Source organism: Nerophis lumbriciformis, linkage group LG09, assembly GCF_033978685.3.
Source record: "Nerophis lumbriciformis linkage group LG09, RoL_Nlum_v2.1, whole genome shotgun sequence".
Classification (NCBI taxonomy): Eukaryota; Metazoa; Chordata; class Actinopteri; order Syngnathiformes; family Syngnathidae; genus Nerophis; species Nerophis lumbriciformis.
The window spans coordinates 3,518,619-3,541,039 of record NC_084556.2 but is presented as its reverse complement, the minus strand read 5'-3'; the positions used below and the strand labels follow the sequence as shown (position 1 = coordinate 3,541,039).

The 22,421-nt window shown below is 37.0% G+C and overlaps 1 protein-coding gene across 5 annotated transcripts in view; it reads left to right on the top strand.

Annotated features, from left to right (window-relative positions):
- Nucleotides 1–22,421, top strand: part of LOC133607808 (glutamate receptor 4) — a 549,530-nt gene that overhangs the window by 443,916 nt on the left and 83,193 nt on the right. For all 5 annotated transcript variants that reach the window (XM_072913769.1, XM_061962781.2, XM_061962780.2 and 2 more), the window contains one exon: nucleotides 424–630. In XM_072913769.1, coding sequence (XP_072769870.1) covers nucleotides 424–630 — 207 coding nt within the window. The remainder of the gene's footprint in view (nucleotides 1–423; nucleotides 631–22,421) is intronic.

Sequence of the window (22,421 nt, the reverse complement as noted above, 5' to 3'; positions counted from 1 at the left end):
TACTAAAACAAACAAAAAATATACTTAAACAAAAAAAAAAAAATTTCCCCATCTTTTTCCATATTTAAAAAAAAAAATGCTCCAGGGAGCCACTAGGGCAGCACTAAAGAGCTGCGGGTTGCTGACACCGGGTTGGAGAAAAACAAACCAAACATGGACAAAAACACGTAAACCATGACCAAAATATTAGCGTGCACTTCTTAGGAGTACCGAACGTCCGCATGTGAACGCATCCTTAAAAAAGTTTCCGTTTCTCCTTTCTGAAGTTCTGATTGACAGTCGTGCAAAAATAAATGCTTCCCTTGTCTCTTGAACCTCAACCGGCTGCATTGGTTTCTGTGTGTCCGTCCCTTTTGTGTGTCCCCGTCCCGTCTGACGGTATGGTTCACTGGTTGTGGTCATCCCCCCTCCCCCCCTGTGTAGGAGGGTCCCTATGTGATGCTCAAGAAGAACTGGGAGATGTACGAGGGCAACGACCAGTACGAGGGATACTGCGTGGACCTGGCCTCCGAGATCGCAAAGCACATCGGCATCAAGTACAAGATCTCCATCGTCCCCGATGGGAAGTACGGCGCCCGGGACCCAGAGACGAAGATCTGGAACGGCATGGTCGGGGAGCTGGTGTACGGGGTAAGAGGTCTTTTTTCCAGGGTTTGGTTCACTTATGTGATAGCGGTTTTTTTAATATATATATATATATATATATATATATATATATATGTATGTGTGGGGAAAAAAATCACAAGACTATTTCATCTCTACAGGCCTGTTTCATGAGGGGGGTACCCTCAATCGTCAGGAGATTTTAATGGGAGCATTCGCATACCATGGTTTATATAGGGCACAGAGTGGGTGGGTACAGGCTGGCCTAGGGGCGTGGTGATTGGTTCATGTGTTACCTAGGAGGTGTTTCCGTCTATGGCGGCATGTTGTTACAATTTCGCTGCGCTTGTTGAGGGATGACAGGTCTGGACGGTAGATAATAAACAGTTTCTCTTTCAAGCATAGGTTGCATCTTTTATTACCACTATTGTAAGGTGTGCTGGATGCAAGAATTTGCCATGTTATTGAATATTCAACATTATTGTCTTTGAGGTCCCAAATGTGTTTGCTGAGTTCTGTGGTATTTCGCAGGTTTTTGTTCCTGAAAGAAGCCTTGTGGTTGTTCCATCTGGTTTTGAATTCACCCTCGGTTAATCCTACATATGTGTCGGATGTGTTAATGTCCTTGCGTATTACCTTAGATTGGTAGACAACTGATGTTTGTAAGCATCCCCCGTTGAGGGGGCAATCAGGTTTCTTTCGACAGTTACATGCTTTGTTGGTTTTGGAGTCGTTCTGACTGGGGGTCGACGGCTCATTTGCAATTGTTTTGTTGTGGTTTGAGATGATTTGTCGTATATTGTTCATGCAGCTGTAGCTCAATTTGATGTTGTTCTTGTTGAATACTTTTCTTAGGTTGTTGTTTTTGGGAAAGTGTTTGTCAATCAGGTTGAGGAATTTGTGTCCAATGTTCGTTGAGACGTTTTTGCTGTATGGGGGGTTGTACCAGATGATGCCGTTTCGTTTTCTGTTCTTTTTTGGCTGGTTTCCTGGCGTGGGTTCATAGGTGAGGGTGAAATTGTATCCGCTTTCATCAAGGGCTTTTTGGTACGGGGGGGTTGCTTGGTCAAATTCAGCTTTGCTAGATGACAGCATCGATAGCCTTTTATTGATTCCGGTAGGTATTCTTTTCGTGGTGGTGGGTGGATGGTTGCTGTCATGGTGCACGTATTGGAGTGTTGTGTTGGGTTTCGTGAATGGTTGGTAGCTGTTATTTCTCAGGTTGAAAGTGACGTCAAGAAAGTTGACGGTTTGCTTGTTGGCTTCAATCGTGATCCGTAGGCCGTTCTCTTTGAAAATTTGGCATATGCGCTTCTTGGTATTCTCGCTGACATTAACACATCCGACACATATGTAGGATTAACCGAGGGTGAATTCAAAACCAGATGGAACAACCACAAGGCTTCTTTCAGGAACAAAAACCTGCGAAATACCACAGAACTCAGCAAACACATTTGGGACCTCAAAGACAATAATGTTGAATATTCAATAACATGGCAAATTCTTGCATCCAGCACACCTTACAATAGTGGTAATAAAAGATGCAACCTATGCTTGAAAGAGAAACTGTTTATTATCTACCGTCCAGACCTGTCATCCCTCAACAAGCGCAGCGAAATTGTAACAACATGCCGCCATAGACGGAAACACCTCCTAGGTAACACATGAACCAATCACCACGCCCCTAGGCCAGCCTGTACCCACCCACTCTGTGCCCTATATAAACCATGGTATGCGACTGCTCCCATTAAAATCTCCTGACGATTGAGGGTACCCCCCTCATGAAACAGGCCTGTAGAGATGAAATAGTCTTGTGATTTTTTTTCCCCACACATACATATATATATATATATATATATATATATATATATATATATATATATATATATATATATATATATATATATATATATATATATATATATTTCGACTGTACATATATATACAGTATATGTACAAATCCTGTTTCCATATGAGTTGGGAAATTGTGTTAGATGTAAATATAAACGGAATACAATGATTTGCAAATCCTTTTCAACCCATATTCAGTTGAATATGCTACAAAGACAACATATTTGATGTTCAAACTGATAAACTTTTCTTTTTTTTTTGCAAATTTATTAACTTTAGAATTTGATGCCAGCAACACGTGACAAAGAAGTTGGGAAAGGTGGCAATAAATACTGATATAGTTGAGGAATGCTCATCAAACACTTATTTGGAACATCCCACAGGTGAACCGGCAAATTGGGAACGGGTGGGTGCCATGATTGGGTATAAAAGTAGATTCCATGAAATGCTCAGTCATTCACAAACAAGGATGGGGCGAGGGTCACCATTTTGTCAACAAATGCGTGAGCAAATTGTTGAACAGTTTAAGAAAAACCTTTCTCAACCAGCTATTGCAAGGAATTTCGGGATTTCACCATTTACGGTCCGTATTATCATCAAAGGGTTCAGAGAATCTGGAGAAATCACTGCACGTAAGCAGCTAAGCCCGTGACCTTCGATCCCTCAGGCTGTACTGCATCAACAAGCGACATCAGTGTGTAAAGGATATCACCACATGGGCTCAGGAAAACTTCAGAAACCAACTGTCAGTAACTACAAATGGTCGCTACATCTGTAAGTGCAAGTTAAAACTCTCCTATGCAAGGCGAAAACCGTTTATCAACAACACCCAGAAACGCCGTCGGCTTCGCTGGGCCTGAGCTCATCTAAGATGGACTGATACAAAGTGGAAAAGTGTTCTGTGGTCTGACGAGTCCACATTTCAAATTGTTTTTGGAAACTGTGGACGTCGTGTCCTCCGGACCAAAGAGGAAAAGAACCATCCGGATTGTTATAGGCGCAAAGTTGAAAAGCCAGCATCTGTGATGGTATGGGGGTGTATTAGTGCCCAAGACATGGGTAACTTACACATCTGTGAAGGCGCCATAAATGCTGAAAGGTACATACAGGTTTTGGAGCAACATATGTTGCCATCCAAGCAACGTTACCATGGACGCCCCTGCTTATTTCAGCAAGACAATGCCAAGCCAAGTGTTACATCAACGTGGCTTCATAGTAAAAGAGTGCGGGTACTAGACTGGCCTGCCTGTAGTCCAGACCTGTCTACAAATTGAAAATGTGTGGCGCATTATGAAGCCTAAAATACCACAACGGAGACCCCCGGACTGTTGAACAACTTAAGCTGTACATCAAGCAAGAATGGGAAAGAATTCCACCGGAGAAGCTTAAAAAATGTGTCTCCTCAGTTCCCAAACGTTTACTGAGTGTTGTTAAAAGGAAAGGCCATGTAACACAGTGGTGAACATGCCCTTTCCCAACTACTTTGGCACGTGTTGCAGCCATGAAATTCTAAGTTAATTATTATTTGCCAAAAAAAAAATTAAGTTTATGAGTTTGAACATTAAATATGTTGTCTTTGTAGCATATTTAACTGAATATGGGTTGAAAAGGGTTTGCAAATCATTGTATTCCGTTTATATTTACATCTAACACAATTTCCAAACTCATATGGAAACGGGGTTTGTACGTATATACATATATAAATATATATATACATTTATCTGTAATATAGTGCTCAATACCGGGGTAGAGCGGAATATATACGTTAGGTCAGGAAAAAACACAGAGGCTATATCATCCCTACAAGCCTGTTTCACAGTTTTCCCTGCTCATAAGACGTCAGGGGATTTTACAAAATCCCCTGACGTCTTATGTGTTCAGTCAATCCGGTCTTCAAAGAAATTCTTTTGCTGCAAACTAAGCAAATAAAAGTTCGAGCTCGAGCAGGGAAACCTGCAAAACAGGCTTGTAGGGATGATATAGCTTCTGTATTTTTTCCTGACCCGACGTATATTCCGCTCCACCCCGGTATTGAGCACTATATTACAGATAAACCACAGAAACCTCGACTAGATATTGTTGCGTTTTGGACCAGTTGTTCCTCCCAGGGAATTCAAGTCACAAGTCGCTCCCAAGCTCTTTACGACACTTAAAGCTGAGTTGAAAAACCACCAGAGACAGAATAGGTATTTTGTAATATATTTGCAAAGCTTTGCATATATACATTGAGACCAGTCCAGCATAGAACATTCAATCGCTTCCGAAGATGGTCTGCCCTCCCGACAAAACCCTCTCCCCTCTTAAGTCTCTCTAGTCAAAACACATGCCCATTATCTCTCTTTCTACATTCCTCACTCGAGGTTAAGCACACAGTTTTGCAGACAACCAAAAGACCCCAATTGGAAGAAAAACACTAGCTGTTTTGTAATATGATTATGAAATGAAAAGAAGTAACACTTAAATTCGGATATATGTAAATATCTGCCTCCGACAATATATATATATATATATATATACATATATATATATATATATATATATATATATATATATATATATATATATATATATATATATATATGTCTTAATAAGGTTATCCAAAAAATAGTGCTCGATACCGTAGTAGAGCGCAATATATGTATGTGTGGGGAAAAAATCACAAGACTATTTCATCTCTACAGGCCTGTTTCATGAGGGGGGTACCCTCAATCGTCAGGAGATTTTAATGGGAGCATTCGCATACCATGGTTTATATAGGGCACAGAGTGGGTGGGTACAGGCTGGCCTAGGGGCGTGGTGACTGGCTCATGTGTTACCTAGGAGGTGTTTCCGTCTATGGCGGCATGTTGTTACAATTTCGCTGCGCTTGTTGAGGGATGACAGGTCTGGACGGTAGATAATAAACAGTTTCTCTTTCAAGCATAGGTTGCATCTTTTATTACCACTATTGTAAGGTGTGCTGGATGCAAGAATTTGCCATGTTATTGAATATTCAACATTATTGTCTTTGAGGTCCCAAATGTGTTTGCTGAGTTCTGTGGTATTTCGCAGGTTTTTGTTCCTGAAAGAAGCCTTGTGATTGTTCCATCTGGTTTTGAATTCTCCCTCGGTTAATCCTACATATGTGTCGGATGTGTTAATGTCCTTGCGTATTACCTTAGATTGGTAGACAACTGATGTTTGTAAGCACCCCCCGTTGAGGGGGCAATCAGGTTTCTTTCGACAGTTACATCCTTTGTTGGTTTTGGAGTCGCTCTGTCTGGGGGCCGACGGCTCATTTGCAATTGTTTTGTTGTGGTTTGAGATGATTTGTCGTATATTGTTCATGCAGCTGTAGCTCAATTTAATGTTGTTCTTGTTGAATACTTTTCTTAGGATGTTGTCTTTGGGAAAGTGTTTGTCAATCAGATTGAGGAATTTGTGTCCAATGTTTGTTGAGACGTTTTTGCTGTATGGGGGGTTGTACCAGATGATGTCATTTCGTTTTCTGTTCTTTTTTGGCTGGTTTCCTGGCGTGGGTTCATAGGTGAGGGTGAAATTGTATCCGCTTTCATCAAGGGCTTTTTGGTACAGGGGGGGTTGCTTGGTCAAATTCAGCTTTGCTAGATGACAGCATCGATAGCCTTTTATTGTTTCCGGTAGGTATTCTTTTCGTGGTGGTGGGTGGGTGGTTGCTGTCATGGTGCACGTATTGGAGTGTTGTGTTGGGTTTCGTGAATGGTTGGTAGCTGTTATTTCTCAGGTTGAAAGTGACGTCAAGGAAGTTGACGGTTTGCTTGTTGGCTTCAATCGTGATCCGTAGGCCGTTCTCTTTGAAAATTTGGCATATGCGCTTCTTGGTATTCTCGCTGCTCCTTGGCGAGGCGCGACACACTGCCAGTCCGTCATCACGGTAAATACCAAGGTTCAGATTGAGGCTAGCGAGCTGGGAGAGGAGGAAACTCCCAACGAGTCCACACGTTTCTGCTCCGTCAAAACTTCCCATAGTGACGTCAAATGTTGCATTGTTCTTTTTTTGCCATGGTGTACTGTTGTGGATGAGAACGGAGCCCTTTGCGTGGATGATGATGTTTCCTTCGTTGCCTGCGATTGAGCCGCAGTCTGAGGCGAAGTCCAGCGCTTGAGTCAGTAGGTCTTGCGTGATGGAAGGGTAAAATGCCTCGACATCAAAGGAGACAAAGTTGTGCTGCTGCTTGTCCTGGATGCCGTTGAACCATTTGATCACCGCTGCTGCATTTCCCCACTGGCTGAGCGGTGGTAATAGTGGTAATAAAAGATGCAACCTATGCTTGAAAGAGAAACTGTTTATTATTTACCGTCCAGACCTGTCATCCCTCAACAAGCGCAGCGAAATTGTAACAACATGCCGCCATAGACGGAAACACCTCCTAGGTAACACATGAGCCAATCACCACGCCCCTACGCCAGCCTGTACCCACCCACTCTGTGCCCTATATAAACCATGGTATGCGAATGCTCCCATTAAAATCTCCTGACGATTGAGGGTACCCCCCCTCATGAAACAGGCCTGTAGAGATGAAATAGTCTTGTGATTTTTTTCCCACACATACATATATTGCGCTCTACTACGGTATCGAGCACTATTTTTTGGATAACCTTATTAAGACATATATATATATATATATATATATATATATATATATATATATATATATATATATATATATATATATATATATATATATATATATATATATATGAACCCCTCCATGATGGAGCATCTTGCAGACAGACAAAAAATTGGGTTAAAATGTACACCGAAATTACACCAAAGCATATCTGATACATATTGATGATGTCTGGAGCCCAAGGAAGTGTTTTACATGTACAAATGAAATCATCATAGATCCTCTTTATAAATGGGGGCATGAAAAATGAGTCATTAGTCAAAGTGCACCAGGTTTAATATTCATGCCAGTGTGAAAATGTGTTTTCCAAGACTTTGTTATGCAGCTCCAATAGCGGGGACTGCGAGATTTTAACTCACGTCTTCCAACTTTTCTGTTCTCGTTATTTTTTTTGGATGAGCTCATTGGCATTTTCACAAAGTGGCAATTTTCTCGCCCTCTCGCGCCTCTTCTCTGACGCCGCTGAGTCACCGTGAAGTAGAGTGCGGCGCGCCAGCCCGTGTCACCCATCATCCAGCGATCGCACGCATTCGATCTCTGTAATAAACTGCATCGGAAATAAAACCGACAAATAATGGATTCACTTTTGGCTTTGACGACACGTTATAAAGAAAGCCAGTGCAAATAGTTCTATGTTTGGTTCTATGGTTATCATCATGTTTTGTTTTTCTTTCTTTCTTTGCTATCACTGACACCCGTTTGTGATGGCATCCCCTTTAACACCAGCGTCCTCTGCAGTGGACATTTGTGTTTTGCATAACTGCTGGTTTTTCCCCCTAAATGTGTAACTCTGATACAAGAAAATGAATGTCCACTGCAGAGGATGTTTGTAACATTGCTATTTTGTACCGATATTTTTAATTCTGAAAATCAAATTTCCACTGCAAAGGATGCTTATTGACTATTTTTCCCCCAACATGTGTAATACACCAAGCATTAATGTCCACTGCAGAGGACACTGATAACAGGACTATTATGTCCTTTTTTTTCCTCAACTCTGACAACAAAAACAGATCAAAAAGAAATGTCCATTGCTGGTAAGAGGACTATTTTCCCCATTTAAAAAATAAAAAAAAAAATTCTAACAAAAGAAATAGACCAAATAAAAATGTCCACTGCAGAGGACACTGGTGCCAGACCTATTTATTTTTACTATTATTTAAACTCGGACAAAATAAACAGACCAAAAACAACGCTGCCAACAGGACTATTTACTTCCCGCAATTTTTACTGTGACTAAAAATAGACCAAAAATAAATGTCCACTATAGAGGACGCTGGTAACAGAGCTAGTAATATCTTCATTTTCTAACTCTGACAAATCAAATACAATAAAAACAAATGTCCACTGCAGAGGACGCTGCCAACAGGACTATTTACTTCTCGCAATTTTTACTGTGACTAAAAATAGACCAAAAATAAATGTCCATTGGAGAGGACGCTGGTAACAGAGCTAGTAATATCTTCATTTTCTAACTCTGACAAATCAAATACAATAAAAACAAATGTCCACTGCAGAGGACGCTGCCAACAGGACTATTTACTTCTCGCAATTTTTACTGTGACTAAAAATAGACCAAAAATAAATGTCCACTGGAGAGGACGCTGGTAACAGAGGTAGTAATATCTTCATTTTCTAACTCTGACAAATCAAATACAATAAAAATAAATGTCCACTATAGAGGACGCTGGTAACAGAGCTAGTAATATCTTCATTTTCTAACTCTGACAAATCAAATACAATAAAAACAAATGTCCACTGCAGAGGACGCTGCCAACAGGACTATTTACTTCTCGCAATTTTTACTGTGACTAAAAATAGACCAAAAATAAATGTCCATTGGAGAGGACGCTGGTAACAGAGCTAGTAATATCTTCATTTTCTAACTCTGACAAATCAAATACAATAAAAACAAATGTCCACTGCAGAGGACGCTGCCAACAGGACTATTTACTTCTCGCAATTTTTACTGTGACTAAAAATAGACCAAAAATAAATGTCCACTGGAGAGGACGCTGGTAACAGAGCTAGTAATATCTTCATTTTCTAACTCTGACAAATCAAATACAATAAAAACAAATGTCCACTGCAGAGGACGCTGCCAACAGGACTATTTACTTCTCGCAATTTTTACTGTGACTAAAAATAGACCAAAAATAAATGTCCACTATAGAGGACGCTGGTAACAGAGCTAGTAATATCTTCATTTTCTAACTCTGACAAATCAAATACAATAAAAATAAATGTCCACTGGAGAGGACGCTGGTAACAGAGCTAGTAATATCTTCATTTTCTAACTCTGACAAATCAAATACAATAAAAACAAATGTCCACTGCAGAGGACGCTGCCAACAGGACTATTTACTTCCCGCAATTTTTACTGTGACTAAAAATAGACCAAAAATAAATGTCCACTGGAGAGGACGCTGGTAACAGAGCTAGTAATATCTTCATTTTCTAACTCTGACAAATCAAATACAATAAAAATAAATGTCCACTGGAGAGGACGCTGGTAACAGAGCTAGTAATATCTTCATTTTCTAACTCTGACGAATCAAATACAATAAAAACAAATGTCCACTGCAGAGGACGCTGCCAACAGGACTATTTACTTCCCGCAATTTTTACTGTGACTAAAAATAGACCAAAAATAAATGTCCACTGGAGAGGACGCTGGGAACAGAGGTAGTAATATCTTTATTTTCTAACTCTGACAAATCAAATACAATAAAAACAAATGTCCACTGCAGAGGACGCTGCCAACAGGACTATTTACTTCCCGCAATTTTTACTGTGACTAAAAATAGACCAAAAATAAATGTCCACTGGAGAGGACGCTGGTAACAGAGCTAGTAATATCTTCATTTTCTAACTCTGACAAATCAAATACAATAAAAACAAATGTCCACTGCAGAGGACGCTGCCAACAGGACTATTTACTTCCCGCAATCTTTACTGTGACTAAAAATAGACCAAAAATAAATGTCCACTATAGAGGACGCTGGTAACAGAGCTAGTAATATCTTCATTTTCTAACTCTGACAAATCAAATACAATAAAAACAAATGTCCACTATAGAGGACGCTGGTAACAGAGCTAGTAATATCTTCATTTTCTAACTCTGACAAATAAAATAAAATAAAAACAAATGTCCACTGCAGAGGACGCTGCCAACAGGACTATTTACTTCTCGCAATTTTTACTGTGACTAAAAATAGACCAAAAATAAATGTCCACTGGAGAGGACGCTGGTAACAGAGCTAGTAATATCTTCATTTTCTAACTCTGACAAATCAAATACAATAAAAATAAATGTCCACTGGAGAGGACGCTGGTAACAGAGCTAGTAATATCTTCATTTTCTAACTCTGACAAATCAAATACAATAAAAACAAATGTCCACTGCAGAGGACGCTGCCAACAGGACTATTTACTTCTCGCAATTTTTACTGTGACTAAAAATAGACCAAAAATAAATGTCCACTGGAGAGGACGCTGCCAACAGGACTATTTACTTCCCGCAATTTTTACTGTGACTAAAAATAGACCAAAAATAAATGTCCACTATAGAGGACGCTGGTAACAGAGCTAGTAATATCTTCATTTTCTAACTCTGACAAATCAAATACAATAAAAATAAATGTCCACTGGAGAGGACGCTGGTAACAGAGCTAGTAATATCTTCATTTTCTAACTCTGACAAATCAAATACAATAAAAACAAATGTCCACTGCAGAGGACGCTGCCAACAGGACTATTTACTTCCCGCAATTTTTACTGTGACTAAAAATAGACCAAAAATAAATGTCCACTGGAGAGGACGCTGGTAACAGAGCTAGTAATATCTTCATTTTCTAACTCTGACAAATCAAATACAATAAAAATAAATGTCCACTAGAGAGGACGCTGGTAACAGAGCTAGTAATATCTTCATTTTCTAACTCTGACAAATCAAATACAATAAAAATAAATGTCCACTAGAGAGGACGCTGGTAACAGAGCTAGTAATATCTTCATTTTCTAACTCTGACAAATCAAATACAATAAAAATAAATGTCCACTGCAGGGGACGCTGCCAACAGGACTATTTACTTCTCGCAATTTTTACTGTGACTAAAAATAGACCAAAAATAAATGTCCACTATAGAGGACGCTGGTAACAGAGCTAGTAATATCTTCATTTTCTAACTCTGACAAATCAAATACAATAAAAATAAATGTCCACTGCACAGAATGCTGGTTAACGAATATTTTTTTCCCCAAAATGTGTAACCAAAACAAAATAAACGGACCAAAAACAAATGTCCACTGCAGAGGACACTGGTGCCCGACCAATTATTTTAACTTTTATTTTAACTCTGAAAAAATAAACAGACCAAAAACAAATATCCACTGCAGAGGACGCTGTCAACTGGAATTTTTACTTCCTGCAATTTTTACTGTGACTAAAAATAGACCAAACATAAATGTTCACTACATAGTAAGCTTGTAATAGGAATTTTTTTTTTCCGAAATGTTTAATTCTGACACAAGAAATGAAAAAAACTGCTAGATTTCTCCAAAATTTGTAATTTAAACAAAATAAATTAATCAAAAACTGGTGAATTTTTTTTTATAAAAAAAAAAAAAAAAGACAGAAATGTCCACAGTATTTTGTTTTAATTCTGACAAAGGAAATAGACGAAATACAAACGTCCACTACAAAGGACATTAACAGGTGCCTGACTACTTTTCTACAATTTCTATTTTAACTCGGACAAAATAAACAGACCAAAAACAACGCTGCCAACAGGACTATTTACTTCCCGCAATTTTTACTGTGACTAAAAATAGACCAAAAATAAATGTCCACTAGAGAGGACGCTGGTAACAGAGCTAGTAATATCTTCATTTTCTAACTCTGACAAATCAAATACAATAAAAACAAATGTCCACTGGAGAGGACGCTGCCAACAGGACTATTTACTTCCCGCAATTTTTACTGTGACTAAAAATAGACCAAAAATAAATGTCCACTATAGAGGACGCTGGTAACAGAGCTAGTAATATCTACATTTTCTAACTCTGACAAATCAAATACAATACAAATAAATGTCCACTGGAGAGGACGCTGGTAACAGAGCTAGTAATATCTTCATTTTCTAACTCTGACAAATCAAATACAATAAAAACAAATGTCCACTGCAGAGGACGCTGCCAACAGGACTATTTACTTCCCGCAATTTTTACTGTGACTAAAAATAGACCAAAAATAAATGTCCACTATAGAGGACGCTGGTAACAGAGCTAGTAATATCTACATTTTCTAACTCTGACAAATCAAATACAATACAAATAAATGTCCACTGGAGAGGACGCTGGTAACAGAGCTAGTAATATCTTCATTTTCTAACTCTGACAAATCAAATACAATAAAAACAAATGTCCACTGCAGAGGACGCTGCCAACAGGACTATTTACTTCTCGCAATTTTTACTGTGACTAAAAATAGACCAAAAATAAATGTCCACTAGAGAGGACGCTGGTAACAGAGCTAGTAATATCTTCATTTTCTAACTCTGACAAATCAAATACAATAAAAACAAATGTCCACTGCAGAGGACGCTGCCAACAGGACTATTTACTTCCCGCAATTTTTACTGTGACTAAAAATAGACCAAAAATAAATGTCCACTGGAGAGGACGCTGGTAACAGAGCTAGTAATATCTTCATTTTCTAACTCTGACAAATCAAATACAATAAAAACAAATGTCCACTGCAGAGGACGCTGCCAACAGGACTATTTACTTCTCGCAATTTTTACTGTGACTAAAAATAGACCAAAAATAAATGTCCACTGGAGAGGACGCTGCCAACAGGACTATTTACTTCCCGCAATTTTTACTGTGACTAAAAATAGACCAAAAATAAATGTCCACTATAGAGGACGCTGGTAACAGATCTAGTAATATCTTCATTTTCTAACTCTGACAAATCAAATACAATAAAAATAAATGTCCACTGGAGAGGACGCTGGTAACAGAGCTAGTAATATCTTCATTTTCTAACTCTGACAAATCAAATACAATAAAAACAAATGTCCACTGCAGAGGACGCTGCCAACAGGACTATTTACTTCCCGCAATCTTTACTGTGACTAAAAATAGACCAAAAATAAATGTCCACTATAGAGGACGCTGGTAACAGAGCTAGTAATATCTTCATTTTCTAACTCTGACAAATCAAATACAATAAAAACAAATGTCCACTATAGAGGACGCTGGTAACAGAGCTAGTAATATCTTCATTTTCTAACTCTGACAAATAAAATAAAATAAAAACAAATGTCCACTGCAGAGGACGCTGCCAACAGGACTATTTACTTCTCGCAATTTTTACTGTGACTAAAAATAGACCAAAAATAAATGTCCACTGGAGAGGACGCTGGTAACAGAGCTAGTAATATCTTCATTTTCTAACTCTGACAAATCAAATACAATAAAAATAAATGTCCACTGGAGAGGACGCTGGTAACAGAGCTAGTAATATCTTCATTTTCTAACTCTGACAAATCAAATACAATAAAAACAAATGTCCACTGCAGAGGACGCTGCCAACAGGACTATTTACTTCCCGCAATTTTTACTGTGACTAAAAATAGACCAAAAATAAATGTCCACTATAGAGGACGCTGGTAACAGAGCTAGTAATATCTACATTTTCTAACTCTGACAAATCAAATACAATACAAATAAATGTCCACTGGAGAGGACGCTGGTAACAGAGCTAGTAATATCTTCATTTTCTAACTCTGACAAATCAAATACAATAAAAACAAATGTCCACTGCAGAGGACGCTGCCAACAGGACTATTTACTTCTCGCAATTTTTACTGTGACTAAAAATAGACCAAAAATAAATGTCCACTAGAGAGGACGCTGGTAACAGAGCTAGTAATATCTTCATTTTCTAACTCTGACAAATCAAATACAATAAAAACAAATGTCCACTGCAGAGGACGCTGCCAACAGGACTATTTACTTCCCGCAATTTTTACTGTGACTAAAAATAGACCAAAAATAAATGTCCACTGGAGAGGACGCTGGTAACAGAGCTAGTAATATCTTCATTTTCTAACTCTGACAAATCAAATACAATAAAAACAAATGTCCACTGCAGAGGACGCTGCCAACAGGACTATTTACTTCTCGCAATTTTTACTGTGACTAAAAATAGACCAAAAATAAATGTCCACTGGAGAGGACGCTGCCAACAGGACTATTTACTTCCCGCAATTTTTACTGTGACTAAAAATAGACCAAAAATAAATGTCCACTATAGAGGACGCTGGTAACAGATCTAGTAATATCTTCATTTTCTAACTCTGACAAATCAAATACAATAAAAATAAATGTCCACTGGAGAGGACGCTGGTAACAGAGCTAGTAATATCTTCATTTTCTAACTCTGACAAATCAAATACAATAAAAACAAATGTCCACTGCAGAGGACGCTGCCAACAGGACTATTTACTTCCCGCAATCTTTACTGTGACTAAAAATAGACCAAAAATAAATGTCCACTATAGAGGACGCTGGTAACAGAGCTAGTAATATCTTCATTTTCTAACTCTGACAAATCAAATACAATAAAAACAAATGTCCACTATAGAGGACGCTGGTAACAGAGCTAGTAATATCTTCATTTTCTAACTCTGACAAATAAAATAAAATAAAAACAAATGTCCACTGCAGAGGACGCTGCCAACAGGACTATTTACTTCTCGCAATTTTTACTGTGACTAAAAATAGACCAAAAATAAATGTCCACTGGAGAGGACGCTGGTAACAGAGCTAGTAATATCTTCATTTTCTAACTCTGACAAATCAAATACAATAAAAATAAATGTCCACTGGAGAGGACGCTGGTAACAGAGCTAGTAATATCTTCATTTTCTAACTCTGACAAATCAAATACAATAAAAACAAATGTCCACTGCAGAGGACGCTGCCAACAGGACTATTTACTTCTCGCAATTTTTACTGTGACTAAAAATAGACCAAAAATAAATGTCCACTGGAGAGGACGCTGGTAACAGAGCTAGTAATATCTTCATTTTCTAACTCTGACAAATCAAATACAATAAAAATAAATGTCCACTAGAGAGGACGCTGGTAACAGAGCTAGTAATATCTTCATTTTCTAACTCTGACAAATCAAATACAATAAAAATAAATGTCCACTGCAGGGGACGCTGCCAACAGGACTATTTACTTCTCGCAATTTTTACTGTGACTAAAAATAGACCAAAAATAAATGTCCACTATAGAGGACGCTGGTAACAGAGCTAGTAATATCTTCATTTTCTAACTCTGACAAATCAAATACAATAAAAATAAATGTCCACTGCACAGAATGCTGGTTAACGAATATTTTTTTCCCCAAAATATGTAACCAAAACAAAATAAACGGACCAAAAACAAATGTCCACTGCAGAGGACACTGGTGCCCGACCAATTATTTTAACTTTTATTTTAACTCTGAAAAAATAAACAGACCAAAAACAAATATCCACTGCAGAGGACGCTGTCAACTGGAATTTTTACTTCCTGCAATTTTTACTGTGACTAAAAATAGACCAAACATAAATGTCCACTATAGAGGACGCTGGTAACAGAGCTAGTAATATCTTCATTTTCTAACTCTGACAAATCAAATACAATAAAAACAAATGTCCACTGCAGAGGACGCTGCCAACAGGACTATTTACTTCTCGCAATCTTTACTGTGACTAAAAATAGACCAAAAATAAATGTCCACTATAGAGGACGCTGGTAACAGAGCTAGTAATATCTTCATTTTCTAACTCTGACAAATCAAATACAATAAAAATAAATGTCCACTGCACAGAATGCTGGTTAACGAATATTTTTTCCCCAAAATGTGTAACCAAAACAAAATAAACGGACCAAAAACAAATGTCCACTGCAGAGGACACTGGTGCCCGACCAATTATTTTAACTTTTATTTTAACTCTGAAAAAATAAACAGACCAAAAACAAATATCCACTGCAGAGGACGCTGTCAACTGGAATTTTTACTTCCTGCAATTTTTACTGTGACTAAAAATAGACCAAACATAAATGTTCACTACATAGTAAGCTTGTAATAGGAATTTTTTTTTTCCGAAATGTTTAATTCTGACACAAGAAATGAAAAAAACTGCTAGATTTCTCCAAAATTTGTAATTTAAACAAAATAAATTAATCAAAAACTGGTGAATTTTTTTTTATAAAAAAAAAAAAAAAAGACAAATAGAAATGTCCACAGTATTTTGTTTTAATTCTGACAAAGGAAATAGACGAAATACAAACGTCCACTACAAAGGACATTAACAGGTGCCTGACTACTTTTCTACAATTTCTATTTTAACTCGGACAAAATAAACAGACCAAAAACAACGCTGCCAACAGGACTATTTACTTCCCGCAATTTTTACTGTGACTAAAAATAGACCAAAAATAAATGTCCACTAGAGAGGACGCTGGTAACAGAGCTAGTAATATCTTCATTTTCTAACTCTGACAAATCAAATACAATAAAAATAAATGTCCACTAGAGAGGACGCTGGTAACAGAGCTAGTAATATCTTCATTTTCTAACTCTGACAAATCAAATACAATAAAAATAAATGTCCACTAGAGAGGACGCTGGTAACAGAGCTAGTAATATCTTCATTTTCTAACTCTGACAAATCAAATACAATAAAAATAAATGTCCACTGGAGAGGACGCTGGTAACAGAGCTAGTAATATCTTCATTTTCTAACTCTGACAAATCAAATACAATAAAAACAAATGTCCACTGGAGAGGACGCTGCCAACAGGACTATTTACTTCTCGCAATTTTTACTGTGACTAAAAATAGACCAAAAATAAATGTCCACTGGAGAGGACGCTGGTAACAGAGCTAGTAATATCTTCATTTTCTAACTCTGACAAATCAAATACAATAAAAACAAATGTCCACTGCAGAGGACGCTGCCAACAGGACTATTTACTTCTCGCAATTTTTACTGTGACTAAAAATAGACCAAAAATAAATGTCCACTGGAGAGGACGCTGGTAACAGAGCTAGTAATATCTTCATTTTCTAACTCTGACAAATCAAATACAATAAAAACAAATGTCCACTGCAGAGGACGCTGCCAACAGGACTATTTACTTCCCGCAATCTTTACTGTGACTAAAAATAGACCAAAAATAAATGTCCACTATAGAGGACGCTGGTAACAGAGCTAGTAATATCTTCATTTTCTAACTCTGACAAATCAAATACAATAAAAACAAATGTCCACTATAGAGGACGCTGGTAACAGAGCTAGTAATATCTTCATTTTCTAACTCTGACAAATAAAATAAAATAAAAACAAATGTCCACTGCAGAGGACGCTGCCAACAGGACTATTTACTTCTCGCAATTTTTACTGTGACTAAAAATAGACCAAAAATAAATGTCCACTGGAGAGGACGCTGGTAACAGAGCTAGTAATATCTTCATTTTCTAACTCTGACAAATCAAATACAATAAAAATAAATGTCCACTGGAGAGGACGCTGGTAACAGAGCTAGTAATATCTTCATTTTCTAACTCTGACAAATCAAATACAATAAAAACAAATGTCCACTGCAGAGGACGCTGCCAACAGGACTATTTACTTCTCGCAATTTTTACTGTGACTAAAAATAGACCAAAAATAAATGTCCACTGGAGAGGACGCTGCCAACAGGACTATTTACTTCCCGCAATTTTTACTGTGACTAAAAATAGACCAAAAATAAATGTCCACTATAGAGGACGCTGGTAACAGAGCTAGTAATATCTTCATTTTCTAACTCTGACAAATCAAATACAATAAAAATAAATGTCCACTGGAGAGGACGCTGGTAACAGAGCTAGTAATATCTTCATTTTCTAACTCTGACAAATCAAATACAATAAAAACAAATGTCCACTGCAGAGGACGCTGCCAACAGGACTATTTACTTCCCGCAATTTTTACTGTGACTAAAAATAGACCAAAAATAAATGTCCACTGGAGAGGACGCTGGTAACAGAGCTAGTAATATCTTCATTTTCTAACTCTGACAAATCAAATACAATAAAAATAAATGTCCACTAGAGAGGACGCTGGTAACAGAGCTAGTAATATCTTCATTTTCTAACTCTGACAAATCAAATACAATAAAAATAAATGTCCACTAGAGAGGACGCTGGTAACAGAGCTAGTAATATCTTCATTTTCTAACTCTGACAAATCAAATACAATAAAAATAAATGTCCACTGCAGGGGACGCTGCCAACAGGACTATTTACTTCTCGCAATTTTTACTGTGACTAAAAATAGACCAAAAATAAATGTCCACTATAGAGGACGCTGGTAACAGAGCTAGTAATATCTTCATTTTCTAACTCTGACAAATCAAATACAATAAAAATAAATGTCCACTGCACAGAATGCTGGTTAACGAATATTTTTTTCCCCAAAATGTGTAACCAAAACAAAATAAACGGACCAAAAACAAATGTCCACTGCAGAGGACACTGGTGCCCGACCAATTATTTTAACTTTTATTTTAACTCTGAAAAAATAAACAGACCAAAAACAAATATCCACTGCAGAGGACGCTGTCAACTGGAATTTTTACTTCCTGCAATTTTTACTGTGACTAAAAATAGACCAAACATAAATGTTCACTACATAGTAAGCTTGTAATAGGAATTTTTTTTTTCCGAAATGTTTAATTCTGACACAAGAAATGAAAAAAACTGCTAGATTTCTCCAAAATTTGTAATTTAAACAAAATAAATTAATCAAAAACTGGTGAATTTTTTTTTATAAAAAAAAAAAAAAAAGACAGAAATGTCCACAGTATTTTGTTTTAATTCTGACAAAGGAAATAGACGAAATACAAACGTCCACTACAAAGGACATTAACAGGTGCCTGACTACTTTTCTACAATTTCTATTTTAACTCGGACAAAATAAACAGACCAAAAACAACGCTGCCAACAGGACTATTTACTTCCCGCAATTTTTACTGTGACTAAAAATAGACCAAAAATAAATGTCCACTATAGAGGACGCTGGTAACAGAGCTAGTAATATCTTCATTTTCTAACTCTGACAAATCAAATACAATAAAAACAAATGTCCACTGGAGAGGACGCTGCCAACAGGACTATTTACTTCCCGCAATTTTTACTGTGACTAAAAATAGACCAAAAATAAATGTCCACTATAGAGGACGCTGGTAACAGAGCTAGTAATATCTACATTTTCTAACTCTGACAAATCAAATACAATACAAATAAATGTCCACTGGAGAGGACGCTGGTAACAGAGCTAGTAATATCTTCATTTTCTAACTCTGACAAATCAAATACAATAAAAACAAATGTCCACTGCAGAGGACGCTGCCAACAGGACTATTTACTTCCCGCAATTTTTACTGTGACTAAAAATAGACCAAAAATAAATGTCCACTATAGAGGACGCTGGTAACAGAGCTAGTAATATCTACATTTTCTAACTCTGACAAATCAAATACAATACAAATAAATGTCCACTGGAGAGGACGCTGGTAACAGAGCTAGTAATATCTTCATTTTCTAACTCTGACAAATCAAATACAATAAAAACAAATGTCCACTGCAGAGGACGCTGCCAACAGGACTATTTACTTCTCGCAATTTTTACTGTGACTAAAAATAGACCAAAAATAAATGTCCACTAGAGAGGACGCTGGTAACAGAGCTAGTAATATCTTCATTTTCTAACTCTGACAAATCAAATACAATAAAAACAAATGTCCACTGCAGAGGACGCTGCCAACAGGACTATTTACTTCCCGCAATTTTTACTGTGACTAAAAATAGACCAAAAATAAATGTCCACTGGAGAGGACGCTGGTAACAGAGCTAGTAATATCTTCATTTTCTAACTCTGACAAATCAAATACAATAAAAACAAATGTCCACTGCAGAGGACGCTGCCAACAGGACTATTTACTTCTCGCAATTTTTACTGTGACTAAAAATAGACCAAAAATAAATGTCCACTGGAGAGGACGCTGCCAACAGGACTATTTACTTCCCGCAATTTTTACTGTGACTAAAAATAGACCAAAAATAAATGTCCACTATAGAGGACGCTGGTAACAGATCTAGTAATATCTTCATTTTCTAACTCTGACAAATCAAATACAATAAAAATAAATGTCCACTGGAGAGGACGCTGGTAACAGAGCTAGTAATATCTTCATTTTCTAACTCTGACAAATCAAATACAATAAAAACAAATGTCCACTGCAGAGGACGCTGCCAACAGGACTATTTACTTCCCGCAATCTTTACTGTGACTAAAAATAGACCAAAAATAAATGTCCACTATAGAGGACGCTGGTAACAGAGCTAGTAATATCTTCATTTTCTAACTCTGACAAATCAAATACAATAAAAACAAATGTCCACTATAGAGGACGCTGGTAACAGAGCTAGTAATATCTTCATTTTCTAACTCTGACAAATAAAATAAAATAAAAACAAATGTCCACTGCAGAGGACGCTGCCAACAGGACTATTTACTTCTCGCAATTTTTACTGTGACTAAAAATAGACCAAAAATAAATGTCCACTGGAGAGGACGCTGGTAACAGAGCTAGTAATATCTTCATTTTCTAACTCTGACAAATCAAATACAATAAAAATAAATGTCCACTGGAGAGGACGCTGGTAACAGAGCTAGTAATATCTTCATTTTCTAACTCTGACAAATCAAATACAATAAAAACAAATGTCCACTGCAGAGGACGCTGCCAACAGGACTATTTACTTCTCGCAATTTTTACTGTGACTAAAAATAGACCAAAAATAAATGTCCACTGGAGAGGACGCTGGTAACAGAGCTAGTAATATCTTCATTTTCTAACTCTGACAAATCAAATACAATAAAAATAAATGTCCACTAGAGAGGACGCTGGTAACAGAGCTAGTAATATCTTCATTTTCTAACTCTGACAAATCAAATACAATAAAAATAAATGTCCACTGCAGGGGACGCTGCCAACAGGACTATTTACTTCTCGCAATTTTTACTGTGACTAAAAATAGACCAAAAATAAATGTCCACTATAGAGGACGCTGGTAACAGAGCTAGTAATATCTTCATTTTCTAACTCTGACAAATCAAATACAATAAAAATAAATGTCCACTGCACAGAATGCTGGTTAACGAATATTTTTTTCCCCAAAATATGTAACCAAAACAAAATAAACGGACCAAAAACAAATGTCCACTGCAGAGGACACTGGTGCCCGACCAATTATTTTAACTTTTATTTTAACTCTGAAAAAATAAACAGACCAAAAACAAATATCCACTGCAGAGGACGCTGTCAACTGGAATTTTTACTTCCTGCAATTTTTACTGTGACTAAAAATAGACCAAACATAAATGTCCACTATAGAGGACGCTGGTAACAGAGCTAGTAATATCTTCATTTTCTAACTCTGACAAATCAAATACAATAAAAACAAATGTCCACTGCAGAGGACGCTGCCAACAGGACTATTTACTTCTCGCAATCTTTACTGTGACTAAAAATAGACCAAAAATAAATGTCCACTATAGAGGACGCTGGTAACAGAGCTAGTAATATCTTCATTTTCTAACTCTGACAAATCAAATACAATAAAAATAAATGTCCACTGCACAGAATGCTGGTTAACGAATATTTTTTCCCCAAAATGTGTAACCAAAACAAAATAAACGGACCAAAAACAAATGTCCACTGCAGAGGACACTGGTGCCCGACCAATTATTTTAACTTTTATTTTAACTCTGAAAAAATAAACAGACCAAAAACAAATATCCACTGCAGAGGACGCTGTCAACTGGAATTTTTACTTCCTGCAATTTTTACTGTGACTAAAAATAGACCAAACATAAATGTTCACTACATAGTAAGCTTGTAATAGGAATTTTTTTTTTCCGAAATGTTTAATTCTGACACAAGAAATGAAAAAAACTGCTAGATTTCTCCAAAATTTGTAATTTAAACAAAATAAATTAATCAAAAACTGGTGAATTTTTTTTTATAAAAAAAAAAAAAAAAGACAAATAGAAATGTCCACAGTATTTTGTTTTAATTCTGACAAAGGAAATAGACGAAATACAAACGTCCACTACAAAGGACATTAACAGGTGCCTGACTACTTTTCTACAATTTCTATTTTAACTCGGACAAAATAAACAGACCAAAAACAACGCTGCCAAC